General features: G+C 35.7%; 1 protein-coding gene across 3 annotated transcripts in view; it reads left to right on the forward strand.

Annotated features, from left to right (window-relative positions):
- Positions 1 to 8,961, forward strand: part of KLHL7 (kelch like family member 7) — a 60,952-nt gene extending 51,991 nt beyond the window's left edge. For all 3 annotated transcript variants that reach the window (XM_063099216.1, XM_063099217.1, XM_063099218.1), the window contains 4 exons: positions 453 to 693; positions 2,704 to 2,905; positions 6,447 to 6,544; positions 7,580 to 8,961. In XM_063099216.1, coding sequence (XP_062955286.1) covers positions 453 to 693; positions 2,704 to 2,905; positions 6,447 to 6,544; positions 7,580 to 7,863 — 825 coding nt within the window. In that variant the 3' untranslated portion in view covers positions 7,864 to 8,961. The remainder of the gene's footprint in view (positions 1 to 452; positions 694 to 2,703; positions 2,906 to 6,446; positions 6,545 to 7,579) is intronic.
- Positions 8,962 to 15,143: the final 6,182 nt, after the last annotated feature.

A 15,143-nucleotide genomic window follows, 5' to 3' on the forward strand; every position in this document is an offset into this window, starting at 1 on the left:
CAAGCCAGACATTTACAGTAATCTTTTTACAGAATATATTCCAACACCCCCCATGGGTGCCCGAAATCGTGGATAGTACCAACTTTATATATACTGTGTTTCTGTGATCTGATAAAGGAGAGATGGCTGCTAAGTGACTAAGGGTAGCAACTCTGGCAGGATGAAGCAGACTGGTGGAAGATTTCATCATGCTACTCAGAATGGCACACAATTCAGAATTTATGAATTGTTTATTTCTGGGATTTACCATTTAATATTTTCGGACTGTGGTTGACCTCAGGTGACTAAAACTGCTGAAAGCAGACCCACAGGTAAGGTGGGATTACTGTATATGTGTATTCTAGTAAATTAACACGTTCTTATATTTTGTATTTTCTCAACTATTATCTTTGCTTTATCCTTTTCAGTTTATTTTTCCTTACTGAAATCTTCATGTTTTTTTCCTGTTACAGGATTATAGCTGGACAGACATCCGCTGCCCCTTTGAAAAACGAAGAGATGCAGCATGTGTGTTTTGGGACAACGTAGTATACATTTTGGGTGGCTCTCAGCTTTTCCCCATAAAACGAATGGACTGCTATAATGTAGTGAAGGACAGCTGGTATTCCAAACTGGGCCCTCCAACACCTCGAGACAGCCTTGCAGCCTGCGCTGCAGAAGGCAAGATTTATACTTCTGGAGGTTCAGAAGTAGGTAAGGACTTCCTAAGTATTTTTGTTTGGAGAAAGTGCTTTAAAGCCAAGTATTGTGGCTTTCATATTTAAATAAACAACTGGTATTATTTGTCCAGATACTATTTGGTAATTTAAATATATATCTGTCACATTTTAGAGCCCATTGCCCTGAAAGTTTACCTTTTTTCCCTTATAAGTCATTAATTTGCAAGATCTTCAGCTTCCTAAATTACGTTAATTGCCCATTTTTTATCATGAGGAAGCATTAGTTGACACCATCTGAATTTTAGTTCTAGATTAGTTGCATTGGGTACATAATATTTGCTTTAAAGATTTCAAAGTTTAGCTTAACATAGACTCTGTAAGAACATTTTACTGCATTAAAGCTCTTTAAATCTGTATTATCTTTGCTTTCTTTGCATCAGAAAAAAAGTAAGAATGATCTTTTTCATTTGTTTTATTCTTTTAAGTTTTCAATCTAATGACTTGTAGTGGTATTTTATGCTTATTAATCAGTATGAGATGTGGGTATAGAAACTTTTCTTATTGATGGATAATTTGTTAGTGTCCAGTAGTGGTCTTTTTCTAAATAAATATTCTAGGTGCAGACTAGACACATAATAGCTTTTATATGCTTTCATCTTTTCAAGTAAATTCTTTAGCTAAATAATAGGCTTATAAAGAAAACTAGGAAGACCAAGCAAACCTGAGGAATGGAATTTAAATATTAAGTTATTTATTTTTCTTTGATTTTTATATTAGCCAAGAGAATGTTTTAGTTTGGGTCAGCATATTTATCTGTTTTAAGTTTTTACTCCCCACTACATGTCAAATGAATATAAGAAAAATTATAATTTCCTAAGTGTGACTTAAGAGGTGACCTTTTCCCGTCTTTAAAAGCATTCTTCACAAAATCTCATAACATAGCATATTTCAAATACAATAAATCATAAAGGTGACAGGAAGTAACTTCTGTGGTGCAGGAAATGACTTTATTTCTTCAACATTTACTCTACTAAGTCAGTTTTTTATTTAAAAAGTAGTTTCTAAAATATTTTCTATGTACTGTATATTTTCCCCTAGTGTCTACCAACTGAATCTATCATATTGTAAATGTTTAAAAAGTTAAAAAGAAGTTATTGTTGGTCATGACCATTGCTTCTGCTATTTGTTATTCTCTGATCTTTACTTTTCTTAGACGTTGGTTGCAATGGAGAATTACAAAGGTGTTGTTGTTGTTGTTGTTGTTTAAATCATTTGGCAGTAGCCCAGAAGAGTGGGAGATGAGAAATAGTTCAGTAAAGTTCTAACTTCTTTTTTCTTGGGAAGGCAAAAAGCACTTGATCTGTAATAATATCATTTCTAAAATTCTTTATTGAGCTCCTACAGTGTGTAGAAGTTGTGAAACATGATGAATGTATGTTTTTGCCTTAAAATGTCAAAATACACCAGAAACATACATTGATACCTTGAGAATATACTCAAGAATGGACCAGTGTGACCCACACATTTGCTGAAAGTAGACAGAAAATATAGTTTTGGTAATGGTGCAGTAGCTATTATAGAATATTAAATAAGCCTTAGAATATTATCATATCGTAGTTTTGAACTTTTAAAGTGTGGATTGACTATCTAAGTAGTTATGCTTTTCCATTCTTTATAACATTTGAAGTTTGGATAATTCCCATCATGCACAACTGAGCCTGAAGACATATATAATGTTTCCTATTTAATTTTTCTTTTGAAATCAAACCAATTTCTTTTTTTAAAAGAAAAGAAAAATTTATTTAATTACCAATAAATAAGTCTTTCCAACAGTTCCTTTATTGAATGTTTTCCAAGATCTGTACAACCAGGATCAGCTTTTTCTTAAACTATTCCTACATTTTGTTATTGTTTTGTTATTGAGAATAAAAATGACCCTACAACCCTAAATTCTTCCCTCCCATAACTAATGACTCAGCAGTCAGTTCACTACAAACCTATGCACATGTTAAGTTAAACATGATGGGGCCCTTTTCTTTTACAGGAAATTCAGCTCTGTATTTATTTGAGTGCTATGATACGAGAACTGAAAGCTGGCACACAAAGCCCAGCATGCTGACTCAGCGCTGCAGCCATGGGATGGTGGAAGCCAATGGCCTGATCTATGTTTGTGGTGGAAGTTTAGGGAACAATGTTTCTGGGAGAGTGCTTAATTCCTGTGAAGTTTATGATCCTGCCACAGAAACGTACGTATCAATTCGAAACTCTTATTTCACAGTTAATTGTATTCTATAAGCTCAGTGGGAGAAGATCTCAAAAGGTAGAAGGAACCCAACAGACAAATTTAGTTCTTGTATTAGAAATATACATACACTTTTGAATATACTACCATGAGTGGCATGTTTATGACCTGGGCCCTTCCTTTACACTTAAGAAATGGCTTGATCATATATCTCTTGGAGCCTCTCTCTTTCTGGTCCTACTTATGCTATAAATGCCTATGAATGAGATACATCTGATTGATTCATCAAATTCATAAAATATTTTTGTTTGATAGGTCAAGAAATGTAGGGGAAGAGGAGGGAAAAATCTTATGATCAGTGGTAAATTTGCCCTCAAGTAGAAATATTACATATTGGTTCATGGCATTAATAAATCATGCCCTCAGGTATGTCTTTTTGGGTTCATACTTCCTAAAGTATGTTTGGATTCATATTTATTAAGTAAAATTATTCTTAAATCAACTGAGAAGTAAATAACTGCTTTTAAAAAGGCAAAATGCTAAAGAAATAAATGGTTAGCCAGTTTCTCTGACCTTGCAGTTAATGATAGAACCCATTCAATGTAGCCAAAGGAAATGTGCTGATCATTCAGTCATAGGGGTGGTAGTAAGTGCAGTGATGTTAAAGCTAATGAGGAAATAAAACAGATGATGTCCTAGTCGTACCTTTGGTTGATACATCCAAAGAGCTTTGATAAGAAAAGTCACTTGTTCATGTGTCTGGATTGCCCATTGTTCTTCCTTACTGGAACAAGTCATTGGTAAATATGTTCAATTTAAACATTAGGCCAAAGAGTTGCACCAAAATTCTAGGTCTTTTTTATGTTTAGGAAATATTTCCAGACTCCAAGACATAGAAGTCTTCCACTCCAATTACTGCTTTTATTAAAATTGAGTTAAGAGCTTAATTTTAAAATATCATAAAATACCAGTCATGTGCATTTATCTATTTATGCTTCCCACCTATTTTTAAAGGACTTAAGGAAGCATAATTAACAACTCCTTTCCCAAATAAAATTGCAGTTACAATGTTCTTTTCTCATTTTTTGCTCAACTTGTTACCAATACAAGGCCTTGGTAACAAAAAAAGCAACGTGCCTTGAAATATCTTTTGCTAAAGTGTTAAGACTAGGAAATTTCTTGAGATCATCAAATGTACTGCTTCCCATTGTTTCAAAATATACCTTGTACTTGCTAGGGCATTGTGAGGTTACCCCTTGTCCTCATCCTCTCATCCATCAATTCAGCTATCTATCCCTCCTATCTTGTCCCAAACTACAGGAGGGGGATGTATACAATTGTCTTCCCTCCTATTTGAACCTCTTCCTTATCTCCTGTAAACCAATCCTCAAAAAGTGTTACAGCACACTAGTTGGAAAAATTTAGTCTGATTCATCCTGCTGCCTAATTATTTTTCATTACTAAAAAACCTCTTAAAAGTGGAAACCATAACCATATAAACTCCAGGTTTCTAAATTTTGAGATATTTATTCAGGCACTATATTGTAAAGTAAATAAATATATTTATATTATAATATATATAAAATATATATATTTATTATAAAGTAAATAAATATATTCTTGTTCATAGTTGCAGAGGAAAAGTATAAAGGAATTCTGCAACTTCAGTATTTTTTTTGAAGAAGTAGGTGAATATTCAGTTTCAGGAATATTTAAAACCTTACAAGACTTAGCATTTCTTTTGTATATATTGAGCTTATGTGTTAAATTTGAATTCTCTATGTTCTCGTTAATGCCCTTAAATTTTCATAAATGAAAAGCTAGTGTGAATGCAGTTATCAAACTCCCAAATTAAATGTTATCTTATATACTACTATGATTTCCTTTCTAAGATGAAATCTAGCCATCCAAGTTATTTTTATAAGACTTTTTCTTCCCAATTTTGACATTTTTCTTAAGTATTTTATGACTATAATGTGTTTAATTGGAAGCTAAGAGAGTAAGCCTATGAAAACACCACAACACCATTAGAGTAGTCAGAATTTTAAGAAAAGCTTCTAAACACTAAACATCAGGTTGGAGAGAGCACAGTACTAGTATATACTCTGCTGAATGAATTACAGGAGAAAGAGGGGTTTGTGAAACTTCCTTCTAAACCTTCAGGAGATGTAGATATACTTAAAAACATAAGCTCACTTTAGATCATTGACATATTTGGAGAAGAAAGAGATATATAGATTGAATTTTTCCAAGTTAATACTATGTTTAATGCATAATGACGACTCACTATATAAAGTTCATGTCATGGAGAGGCAAACGAGGCCTGGTATTCCCTGGCCGTTCCACTTCTGAGCTGTATTCATACAGGTCTTTCACCTGGAGGAGCATGTGTATTTTTCCTAAAAAACAGAAGCCATGCTGCCCAACTCACTTTACAGAGTGCTCTGAAAATGAAGGTGGTAACTGTTAAACCATTTTTAAAACAAAAAGCAGTACTTAAGTGTAAGGCACCAAAAGAATTGTTGATATTTCATAGTTAATCATTATGGCCTAATTATGTTTCATAAAGTTAAACTTATCAAATTGTTTTAAAGCAGAGGGATAAGTAACCATCTTAAAGGGTTATGCTTATGCTAGGTTTCCCTTGTTGTTTGGAGTCTTTTGGTTTATGTTAGCTGTTAAGAGCACAGGCCTGTGTGCCAGTGCCACCTTCATAGTCACAGACGTCAGGCATGGGAGGAGTGTATGCAGAGGAAGGGATTGCATCTCAAAAAAATAACTAAACACAATTACGTACGAGGGTACTTCAAAAAGTTCGTGGAAAAATGGAATTCAGAGATAACACAAATCTTTCCATGAACGTTTTGGACACCCCTCATATGTGTATGATGCTACTACCTGTGAATTAGTATCCTTCAACACTTGTGTGCACATTTATGTTCTCAATTTCATTATTTATAAGAGTGGCTATAAATGCAGCAACATGATAATGAGTAATTAAACTTGATAAAATGATAGTACTTTTTTTTTTTACCGGAGCTGGCTAAAGTTCTTAGTGTAGACTTACAGATGGACATGTGAATAGTAACAAGTACTACTAATTTGCCAATTGCCTCAGGACAGTTATGAGTTTGTGTTTTACTTACATGTATGTAAATATTAATTAAAACCTCATTTGACAGAATTAATACTTTATGTTCTCGTAAGTATCTTCCCTTTTTTTGTTGCCATTTTACAAGCTATTGTGAACCACAGGAAAAGGATTTTTTCTGAAGATGTATTAAGTTTTACCTTCTATTTCTTAAGTCCTATTGGAATTGAAAGAAATGAAATCCCTATTTGCCCCACCTATAAATAAATTACCCATAATCACTGTTAAGCTTTTGTTTTCTAGCCTTCCTGACATTTTGTGTGTCTATGTGTATGTACACATGTATGAGTAGTAAATGAGCACTTAATCAGGATAATAGACCTTTCCTATTAGTATTAGAGCACTTTTACTTCCTGTGAACAAGCACTCTAAAAACTTTCTTTTATCTTTTCAGATGGACTGAGCTGTGTCCAATGATTGAGGCCAGGAAGAATCATGGGCTGGTATTTGTAAAAGACAAGATATTTGCTGTGGGTGGTCAGAATGGTTTAGGTACATGATGTTAATTCACTGTTCAACTTTCCTGATGAGTTTGTTAATACTTCCTAATCTCAAATTATTAAAGCATTCCTTAAAATCTTGATACAAGCATTTACCACATGCATCATTATATCTGTTTTTACACTTTCTGGGAAATAACATTTTATGAAACATTGCAGGATGTTAAACATCCCTGTCTCTGAAAAGTTGGTAGTGGCCACCAGTCATTGTGACAGTGTCAGATGGCTCCCATATATTTCCAGATACCCCCTGGGGAATGGTATCACAACAGCTTAAGAACTATTGAGCAATAGAAACATTGAAGCTTTAAAAAAAATTTTTAAGACTTTCTAAATACAAGTTTTAGGGCTTATATCCAGGTTGTAAATAGCGAAGTTTCCTAAATATTTTTAAACATTGAATGAAAATATTATTTTTACTATTAAAATAACTACATTTGACCTATTTATTTTCTCAAATAATGATGTTCTAGAGAATCTTAAATAATTGTCTTAAATAATAGAGAATCTGACCTGAATCTAGAGATAATCCACAAGCTTCATTTTAGTCAGTACATTTTAAGCATTTCTTAAGTATGAGAAAGAAATAACTTCTTTCCCTCCTCCTATCCCCATCCATTACTATTTTCCATAAACTGCTAAAAAATAGAAGGAAAAAGGACATTTGAATAATTGTAATCATAGTTAATCAGAGGGGAAATCATTGACTGGTTTACTTTATGATTTTTCCAGGATAGATAGAACATTTTTAAATTTGTAGGAAAAAAAATCAATATTTCTGATTCTAAAAAATATTAAATTTCTTTTATAAAGTAAGAACAAGAATTTATCAACTAATAATAATAATAGTAAAGAATAAGAATTTAGGTGGTAGATACATGGGCATTCATTGTAAAATTCTTAAGAACTTTTCTGTGTTTGTAAATTTTCATAAAATGTTGAAAAAACACGAAAAATTATTACTTTTCGAGATCTTAGAGTCGTTCAGATAGTTTTTTCATGTTGTTCATGTTTCGTTCTTTTGAAGGTGGTCTGGACAATGTGGAATATTACGATATTAAACTGAATGAATGGAAGATGGTCTCCCCAATGCCATGGAAGGGTGTAACAGTGAAGTGTGCAGCCGTCGGCTCTATAGTTTATGTCTTGGCTGGTTTTCAAGGTGTGGGTCGATTAGGACACATCCTCGAATATAATACTGAAACAGATAAATGGGTCGCCAACTCCAAAGTCCGTGCTTTTCCAGTCACAAGTTGTTTAATTTGTGTTGTTGATACTTGTGGAGCAAATGAAGAGACCCTTGAAACATGAAAAATGACTGAACTTAAAGACTCATCAGAGACTCAAAAATATGGCCACCTGTGCTTTGTTCTGAGATTGATTACAAAGTTTTGGTTTGGTGTTTTGTTAAAGTTTCAAGTGAAGTAGATCCCTATAAAAATAGATGTTTCTTTTATATGGATTTCCTTACTTGATTCAAAGACCAAGTAGCTGGCCACATAACCAAGAACATATTTAGCAAGAAAACTTGAAAATGAATTTCTTTAATGAATTTCAAATTTGTAATTATAATTATGGTAGAGTATGGGATTGGCTCATGAGTGAAGTCTCATCTTAGCTCTAGATTCTATTTTCATACATCATAGAAGTGCTCTGTAGTTAGATCTGTTGTTTCTGTTCAGTCAAGAACTAAGAAATAATATGAATTGTAAGTCAAGATGGGCAACTCTGTGGAGCAACTTAATCTCACATAGTTCTGCTTGTCTTCATTTGTTTTATTTCGTGCCAAATGAATTCCACTTTAAAAGTAAGCCAGAGTGAGTCCAGGCATACACACACTTTCACAAAACATCACAAACAGATTTTGGGACTTTAAAATGTGCCCAGCTCCTCATGAAATATATTCAATCTTTTTAACACAAAGTGTTAAGCATAGTACCCATCATTAGTTTAGGTCACTGTTTTATCCAGTGGTTAAAAAAGGATTCTGCTTCATTAGTCCTCACTGTTAAATAAAATCCAATCATAATAAGAGTGATTAACTAGCAAAAAATAAAAGCTATTTATAGCAAATTTCTAGATCATTATAAAAGCACTGTTAGTTGTACCACAGTATCAGTGTTGACTTTGAACTTCTTATGGATTGAAAAGATACATGATTTCTTTTCCCTTAGCAGAACACGTTAGAGATACTTAACCAGTTGTCTCTAAAAGCTTTGCAAAAATTTAAGTTAAATATGTCATCTCCTATTCATTGCTTTCATGTGGTCAATAAATCTTTTACAAACCCACCTACTCATTTCTTTCCTGGTAATGTTGTGCCCTTTTCATTATGTATGGAATGAGCCATGTAAAGCTGTCACCATCAATGTTTTTATCTGATAATATTAAATATTTTTTAACTTAAAATACACTGCTGAGTTTTATCATTCCTCATTTAAATGTATTAGGTAATGATTGTTCTTAAAATTTGTGAAGCAATATTTCTACTTTAATTTTTGCTGTTTTCTTTATATGGGGATTGCAGTAGTCATAAACCCTAAACATGTTTAAATTAAAAAGGAAGTAGAATTAGAAAAAAACATAATGATAGGTGTATTTATGCTTATGTGGGATTTTTTATGTACATACAGCTTTATTGAGATATAACTCATATACCACACAATTTATCTATTTAAAGTGTTACCTACCATTCAGTGGTTTTTAATATGTCCATAAAGTTGTGCAACCATCACCACAATTTTAGAACATTTTCATTACCCCAAAAAGAAACCCTGTACTCATTAGCAAATACTCCCCATTTTCCTCCTGTATTAGTTTCCTAGGGCTTGCCATAACAAGTTACTACAAACTTGGTAGCTTATAATGACAGAAATTTATTCTCTCACAGTTCAGGAGGCCAGAAGTCTTACATCAAGGCGTCAGCAGGACTGGTTCCTTCTGGAGGCGCTGAGGCAGGAACCGCCCATGCCTTCCTCTCCCCTGGTTTCAGGTGGTTGCCAGCACTCGGCATTCCTTGGCTTGTAGCTGCATCGCCTCAGTCTCTGCCCATCTTCACGTGGCCTTTTCCCCTGTGTGTCTGTATCTTTGCATGGTGTTATAAGGACAACAGTCATTGGATTTAGCCCATCCCCCATTCCAGTAAGACCTTATCTCAACTAATTACATCTATAAAGACCCTATTTCCAAATGAGGTCACATTCTGAGGTTCTGGGTAGACATGAATTTTGGGGGGACACTAGTCAACTCAATATACCCTCCAAACACCTCAGCCCTAGGCACTTTCTGTGTCTAGATTGGACTAATCTGAATATTTTTTAAAACTTCATGTTTAAATTGAAATAAACTACACAAAATTGATTTCTGTGTTATTTCTAGATAAACCACAAAACACTTATTTTTGTAGGTTTTCCAGGCTTTGCTTATAAATATGAGCTAATGGATAGAGTTATGGAAAAAGAAGAAAATACACATCCGTTGTCAGTATCTATGGCCTCTGATTCTGCCTTGACCACGAAACAGAAGTGTTCATATACCTGCTAAAAAGCTTATGAAGTTAAGCCCCGACAAAGAAATGTAAACAGCATCAAATAGATGTGGAACAATGGCAGCCTCTTCCATTCAAATGTTAACTAACTTCTTCCTTTCAGTTCATTTGATAAAGACAAAATCTACACTGAAATCCATGTCTGGCAAGCTTACAAGCTTCTCTCTCTGGTACTTCCATAAACTATCCATTATAAATTTTTAACAATATACTTAAAACTCCTTCTAGTTAAAGGTCAATCGGGCTTCATTGTAACATTTTATGAAATGTATTTCTTCCTCCCACATCTCCTCAAAATTTAATTCTTTAAAGAATTGATAACTCAATACCCAGCAACTGGATCCACAGTGATAATAAATGTCAAAAATGACTTAATTCGAGAGTGCCATTAGTGAAATGTGACACTTTGAGTGTTATCTTCTGGAAGAACAGATAGGCCTTCAAAGCCAGGAGAGTTCAAACAGGAGCCATTTAAACAGATTATCAATGGCTAATGTATTCAATGGGAGGCCTATAGGCAAAGATAATTCCATGATTAAGTGGCTCTACATATACCTTAACTGATTTTCCTCCTAATATAAGAGAAAGCCTATTTTAAAAGTCTCATAGGTATTTTCAATGGTTTCTGAATTATCTGTAGGATGCTCTTAGTTGTACAGAGTTTGATAATATGTGTACACCAGATGCAGATCATGTTTTATATCAAAATTTGTTATGCAAAGCCAAGATGCTTGACGTTTGGTCTGTCAAAGTGCTCCTCAAGTATGCTTTGAGACACTTTTGTCCATTTTCATTGTGCTCATTCTCAACCTTCATTACAGTAAGAATAATACACAGGATCTTCGCAATGCATACACATTAGAAACAAACTTCAAGTCAGGCAGATGGAGGGCTTCATAAATGGTGAATGGAAGCTTTATATTTTTCCCTCTTTTCCACTTGATTTCCAACAATGAAGCTGGGCTGACAGCATGTCAAGATTGGGTAAGTCATTTCTGTACATGTCAGCATGATGTTGCTCTGACATACTGAATCTGAGCTATTCCCATAATTGAGGTTACCAGAGATAAGGATTTAAGAGCTTAAATTTCTGAATAATGTGCTCCACTGTTGGAACACTTAGGGTTTCTTTATGGTCACTCTTGGAGGTTAGTTGAGATTCCAAGTTACCTTGCTGAGCTCTGCAGAATTTCTAAGGGAGTTAAATTTGAATATCAAGTTTGGTTGCCAAATTTGTTGCTTCCTCAAACAAAACCTCATGATAAACTTCAATATATTTCATTGCTTGATTGAATGAATGCAGTACTGCAGTCAAGCTATTGGCTGCAAATGAAACATCAGAGGTTTACCCCTGGAGATTTTTCCCAAAATCTCGTTTACAAGGCTCTTGTAAATGATAGAACATTTTTAAGAACAACAATAGTAAGAATGAAATCAAAATCTGTTACTGTACTACGAGTACAAAAGCTCAGCCAGCTATACAGTTATTCCAACTAGCATTTGTGTCGCTATACCATCTAAGCAAGCGTAAAACAGTGCTTGCAAGAGGTCCACCAAAATTTCAAAACCATCATGCTTGCCTGTCCACTGAGAATGGCAAATTTCCTTCAGTTCTTTACCCTTTTCATCACTGTTCTAAAAAAGAACAGAGATTACATTGTCAAATTCTAGAAGCAGTTGTGATTGATGGAAAAAACACATTTTCTCTATTGTTCCTGCTGTAGACTGGATGCCCCCTCAACTTCATTGACGCTTAAGTCCCCACTGTTGAGGGTGGGAAATCCTATTATGGTAACTGAAAGGTGGAGCCTTGAAAAAGTGATTAGATTTTAGGACCATGCCATTGTGAATGGATTAAAAATCGTGGCCAGGGGCATGGTTCTGAGGACTTTAAAGAAGAGAGAGGAGTCTCAGTCTCTCTCTCTCTCTCTCTCTCTCTCTCTGCTCTCTCTGTTCCACCATTTCACAACATGATACCCTGTGTCACTGAAGTCACCACCAAGACCCTCACCAGATGTGTTCCTGGACTTTGGACGTCCCAACCTCAGAAACTGTAAGCAATAAATTTCATTTTCTTATAAATTACCCAGTTCCGTACTTTGTTATAAGCAACAGAAATGGACTAATACAGTTCCCAATGCAGCCAGCTCTCATTTTGCCAACCACATATTTAAAGCACAGGAAGAGCAGAGTGTGTAGATAGCTTGAGGATATTTCTCTAAAAGTCTAGAAGCAACAACTTTCATTTTGGAAGAAAATCTGCTGGACACATTGTAAGCCTGGCCTTGACAATAGTCCATATTTAGTTCCCACTTCTCAGTTATCATAGTGTGAAATTTCACAGCCAAAATTTCTGCATCAACTTCATAAGGCAGGAAGCTGACATTCCCCTCTCAGGTTATGATTCATCAACAAACCTCACACCAACAGGGTAGGTGCTTTTCTGCTGTTATGTCCAATATGTCGTCAGCAATAATGGAAAAAAAAGTGACTCTCACTTCCCTGAGAGTTTCTTCAAAAATACAGCTCTCACAGATCTCTAGCATCTGTTTCTGCTGCATTTTCCAACAGAACAACTTGTTAACTGCTGCTGTCTCAAAGCACTTTCCCAGGACCTCATCACTAGAATTTATCCTGAACTCCAAACAGTGCTTGAAAGTTATCAGGAGTAAGGAGACCTTCTAGGATTTCATCAGCCTCCTGTCCATCCAGAGGTATGTTTTGTTTTCCCATAAGAACCAAGATTTCAAATAGAGATTTTAAGTATTCTTTGTTTTCCTTCTCCAAGGCTTAGAAGTAAAATGTCTTCCTCCTACGTTAGGACAATGGCACAGCCATGGAGATGGGTGGGGTGCCTGTTATGCTTGGGTAACTTCTAAACGTCTTGGCTCCAAGCACCCCTGTGGCCCAGCCCCATCAGTGGTCTCCCTTCTTCTGCACTGAGGTTCTGAGTATTGCTGTTGTTGGTTCCTTTGTTTTTGTTCTTGTTGAGAAGTTTCATCCATTTTTTTCTGTTAAAGTATCCTGATAGTATCTTCACTCAATTCTTTTACTCATTTTCCGTGTCTACTATGTGGATTGTTCAAACGCCTTGTAAGGTCAAATAATGTTGGTATTGCATTATCTCCAAGAATTGTCCTACTAAGGACTAGTCTATGGATCACAGTGTCAAAGAGTTTGGCACATAATCGATAATGTTTATTTAGTTGATCAGGTGTTTTATCTTCTAAATCTCCTCTCAAAATTCTCCACCCACTTCTGGCATCTGGCTGGACCCCATGGGAACCTGAGGAAGATCAGGTCAGACTGCTCTTCCCCATGCAGTTGGGAGCAGTACAGAAGTTCAGCATCATTGCCTGCCCCTCAGGGCTGGGAATAGGAGTCCAGCAGGCCCGCCAGCCAGTGCAGCAGCACCCTATTCATTTCCTTTTTTCGCAAAGAAACCTATCTCCTATCAGGTAGGGATAGTCACCTCACCGGGTGGATTTTTTGGAGCTAAGTTCTAACCACATCTTATACAGATTTTCAACCAGTCCTTCCTTCTGTGTACCTCGTGATTCTTAATTCCTGAGGCTTTTCAGCCTACCTGGGTACTATCTCCTAGCATAATCAAAGTTGGTGTTTTTGCTTGTTTTCCCGTCTTATTTTGAGATGATTTTCAAAAGAAAGGGAGGCAGATATCACCGTTTCACCACTCTGCGATCTTGAAAAAGAAGTTCCTTCCTTCAGTCTCCTGGTTTCCACCTATACCCCCTCACCAAACTGATCACTACCACCTTCTGCAAGCCTTGGCCCTGGGCTGTCAACATCTCCCACAGCACTCTACCCACACAGTCTCAACCAGAGATTGTGCACCTCTCCACTGTCAACCTCTCCACTGTCACCAAGCACTATGCTGACCCAGGTCTTATCCCAGCAAAGTCCTTATACATGCTGGTATTTGCAGGGATAAGAAGTCAGTGTCTACAGAGAGAAATTGGTTAATCCAAGGAGATGATAAAATAAATAAATGCATTAAGGATCACTGAAGCCAAGTTTCTCACTATCAAAAAAGGGAGTTATAAATACAGGAGGAAAATAAAATAAATCCTGTGATCTTGAATTGGAAGTAGAGATTATTGATGTGAATTAATTGTTTTCTTTTTTTTTTTTTTGGTCTTTTTCGTGACCGGCACTCAGCCAGTGAGTGCACGAGCCATTCCTATATAGGATCTGAACCCGCGGCGGGAGCGTCGCTGCGCTCCCAGCGCCGCCCTCTCCCGAGTGCGCCACGGCTCGACCCGAATTAATTGTTTTCAATATTTATATAGAAATAATGTATTGCTGTAAATGTGTCTGTCTATACATGTGTATTTCTTAGCAATGTCCATGAAAGGGCCTGGGAACAAAGCCATCACAATAGCAACAAGCACACTTAGAGCTCAGATCTTGGTTACTATGTACCACCAAAAGGACCCAGGGCACCTTGGAGAAATGGCTGGTTCCAAGTCTCAGGCAGAGAAAGTGTAGAATGAGCCTGGAGCATATTTTGGGGCCAGAAAGTAAAGAAGTGCTCAAAGAAACATGGGGACGTTTTTGTCCTTTGTCAAAAGGACAAAGGAGCTTAAAGGAGTTTCCACTGGCCAAACTGGGGATGATTTAAGCATCAAATTAAATAAGGATAGTAATGGATTATAACCCACTGAATAAAATTGGAAATCATGAGTCCATACTGATAGAAATAAATGATGAACTAAAAGTTCAGTGAGAAATCAGATTTTTATATACTTTCAAATTACTTCCCCACAAAAATTCTTATTAGTAACAAATAGGAAAAGAGTAACTTTATGGTGGAGCAGTTTGGCAGACACCACCTTAACCAAGTGATCAAAGTGAACATCACAAGTAATGGGACAAACTGAAATTGTATACAACCTGATAGGTGCAATGTGAAGACCATAGCATCACTTCTGTAATATCCTGCCGAAGATGCATAATCTGAATCTAATCATGAGAAAACATCAAACAGACCTGCATCGAGGAATTTCTACAAAATAACTAGCCT

This window comes from Cynocephalus volans, chromosome 6 (assembly GCF_027409185.1).
Source record: "Cynocephalus volans isolate mCynVol1 chromosome 6, mCynVol1.pri, whole genome shotgun sequence".
Classification (NCBI taxonomy): domain Eukaryota; kingdom Metazoa; phylum Chordata; class Mammalia; order Dermoptera; family Cynocephalidae; genus Cynocephalus; species Cynocephalus volans.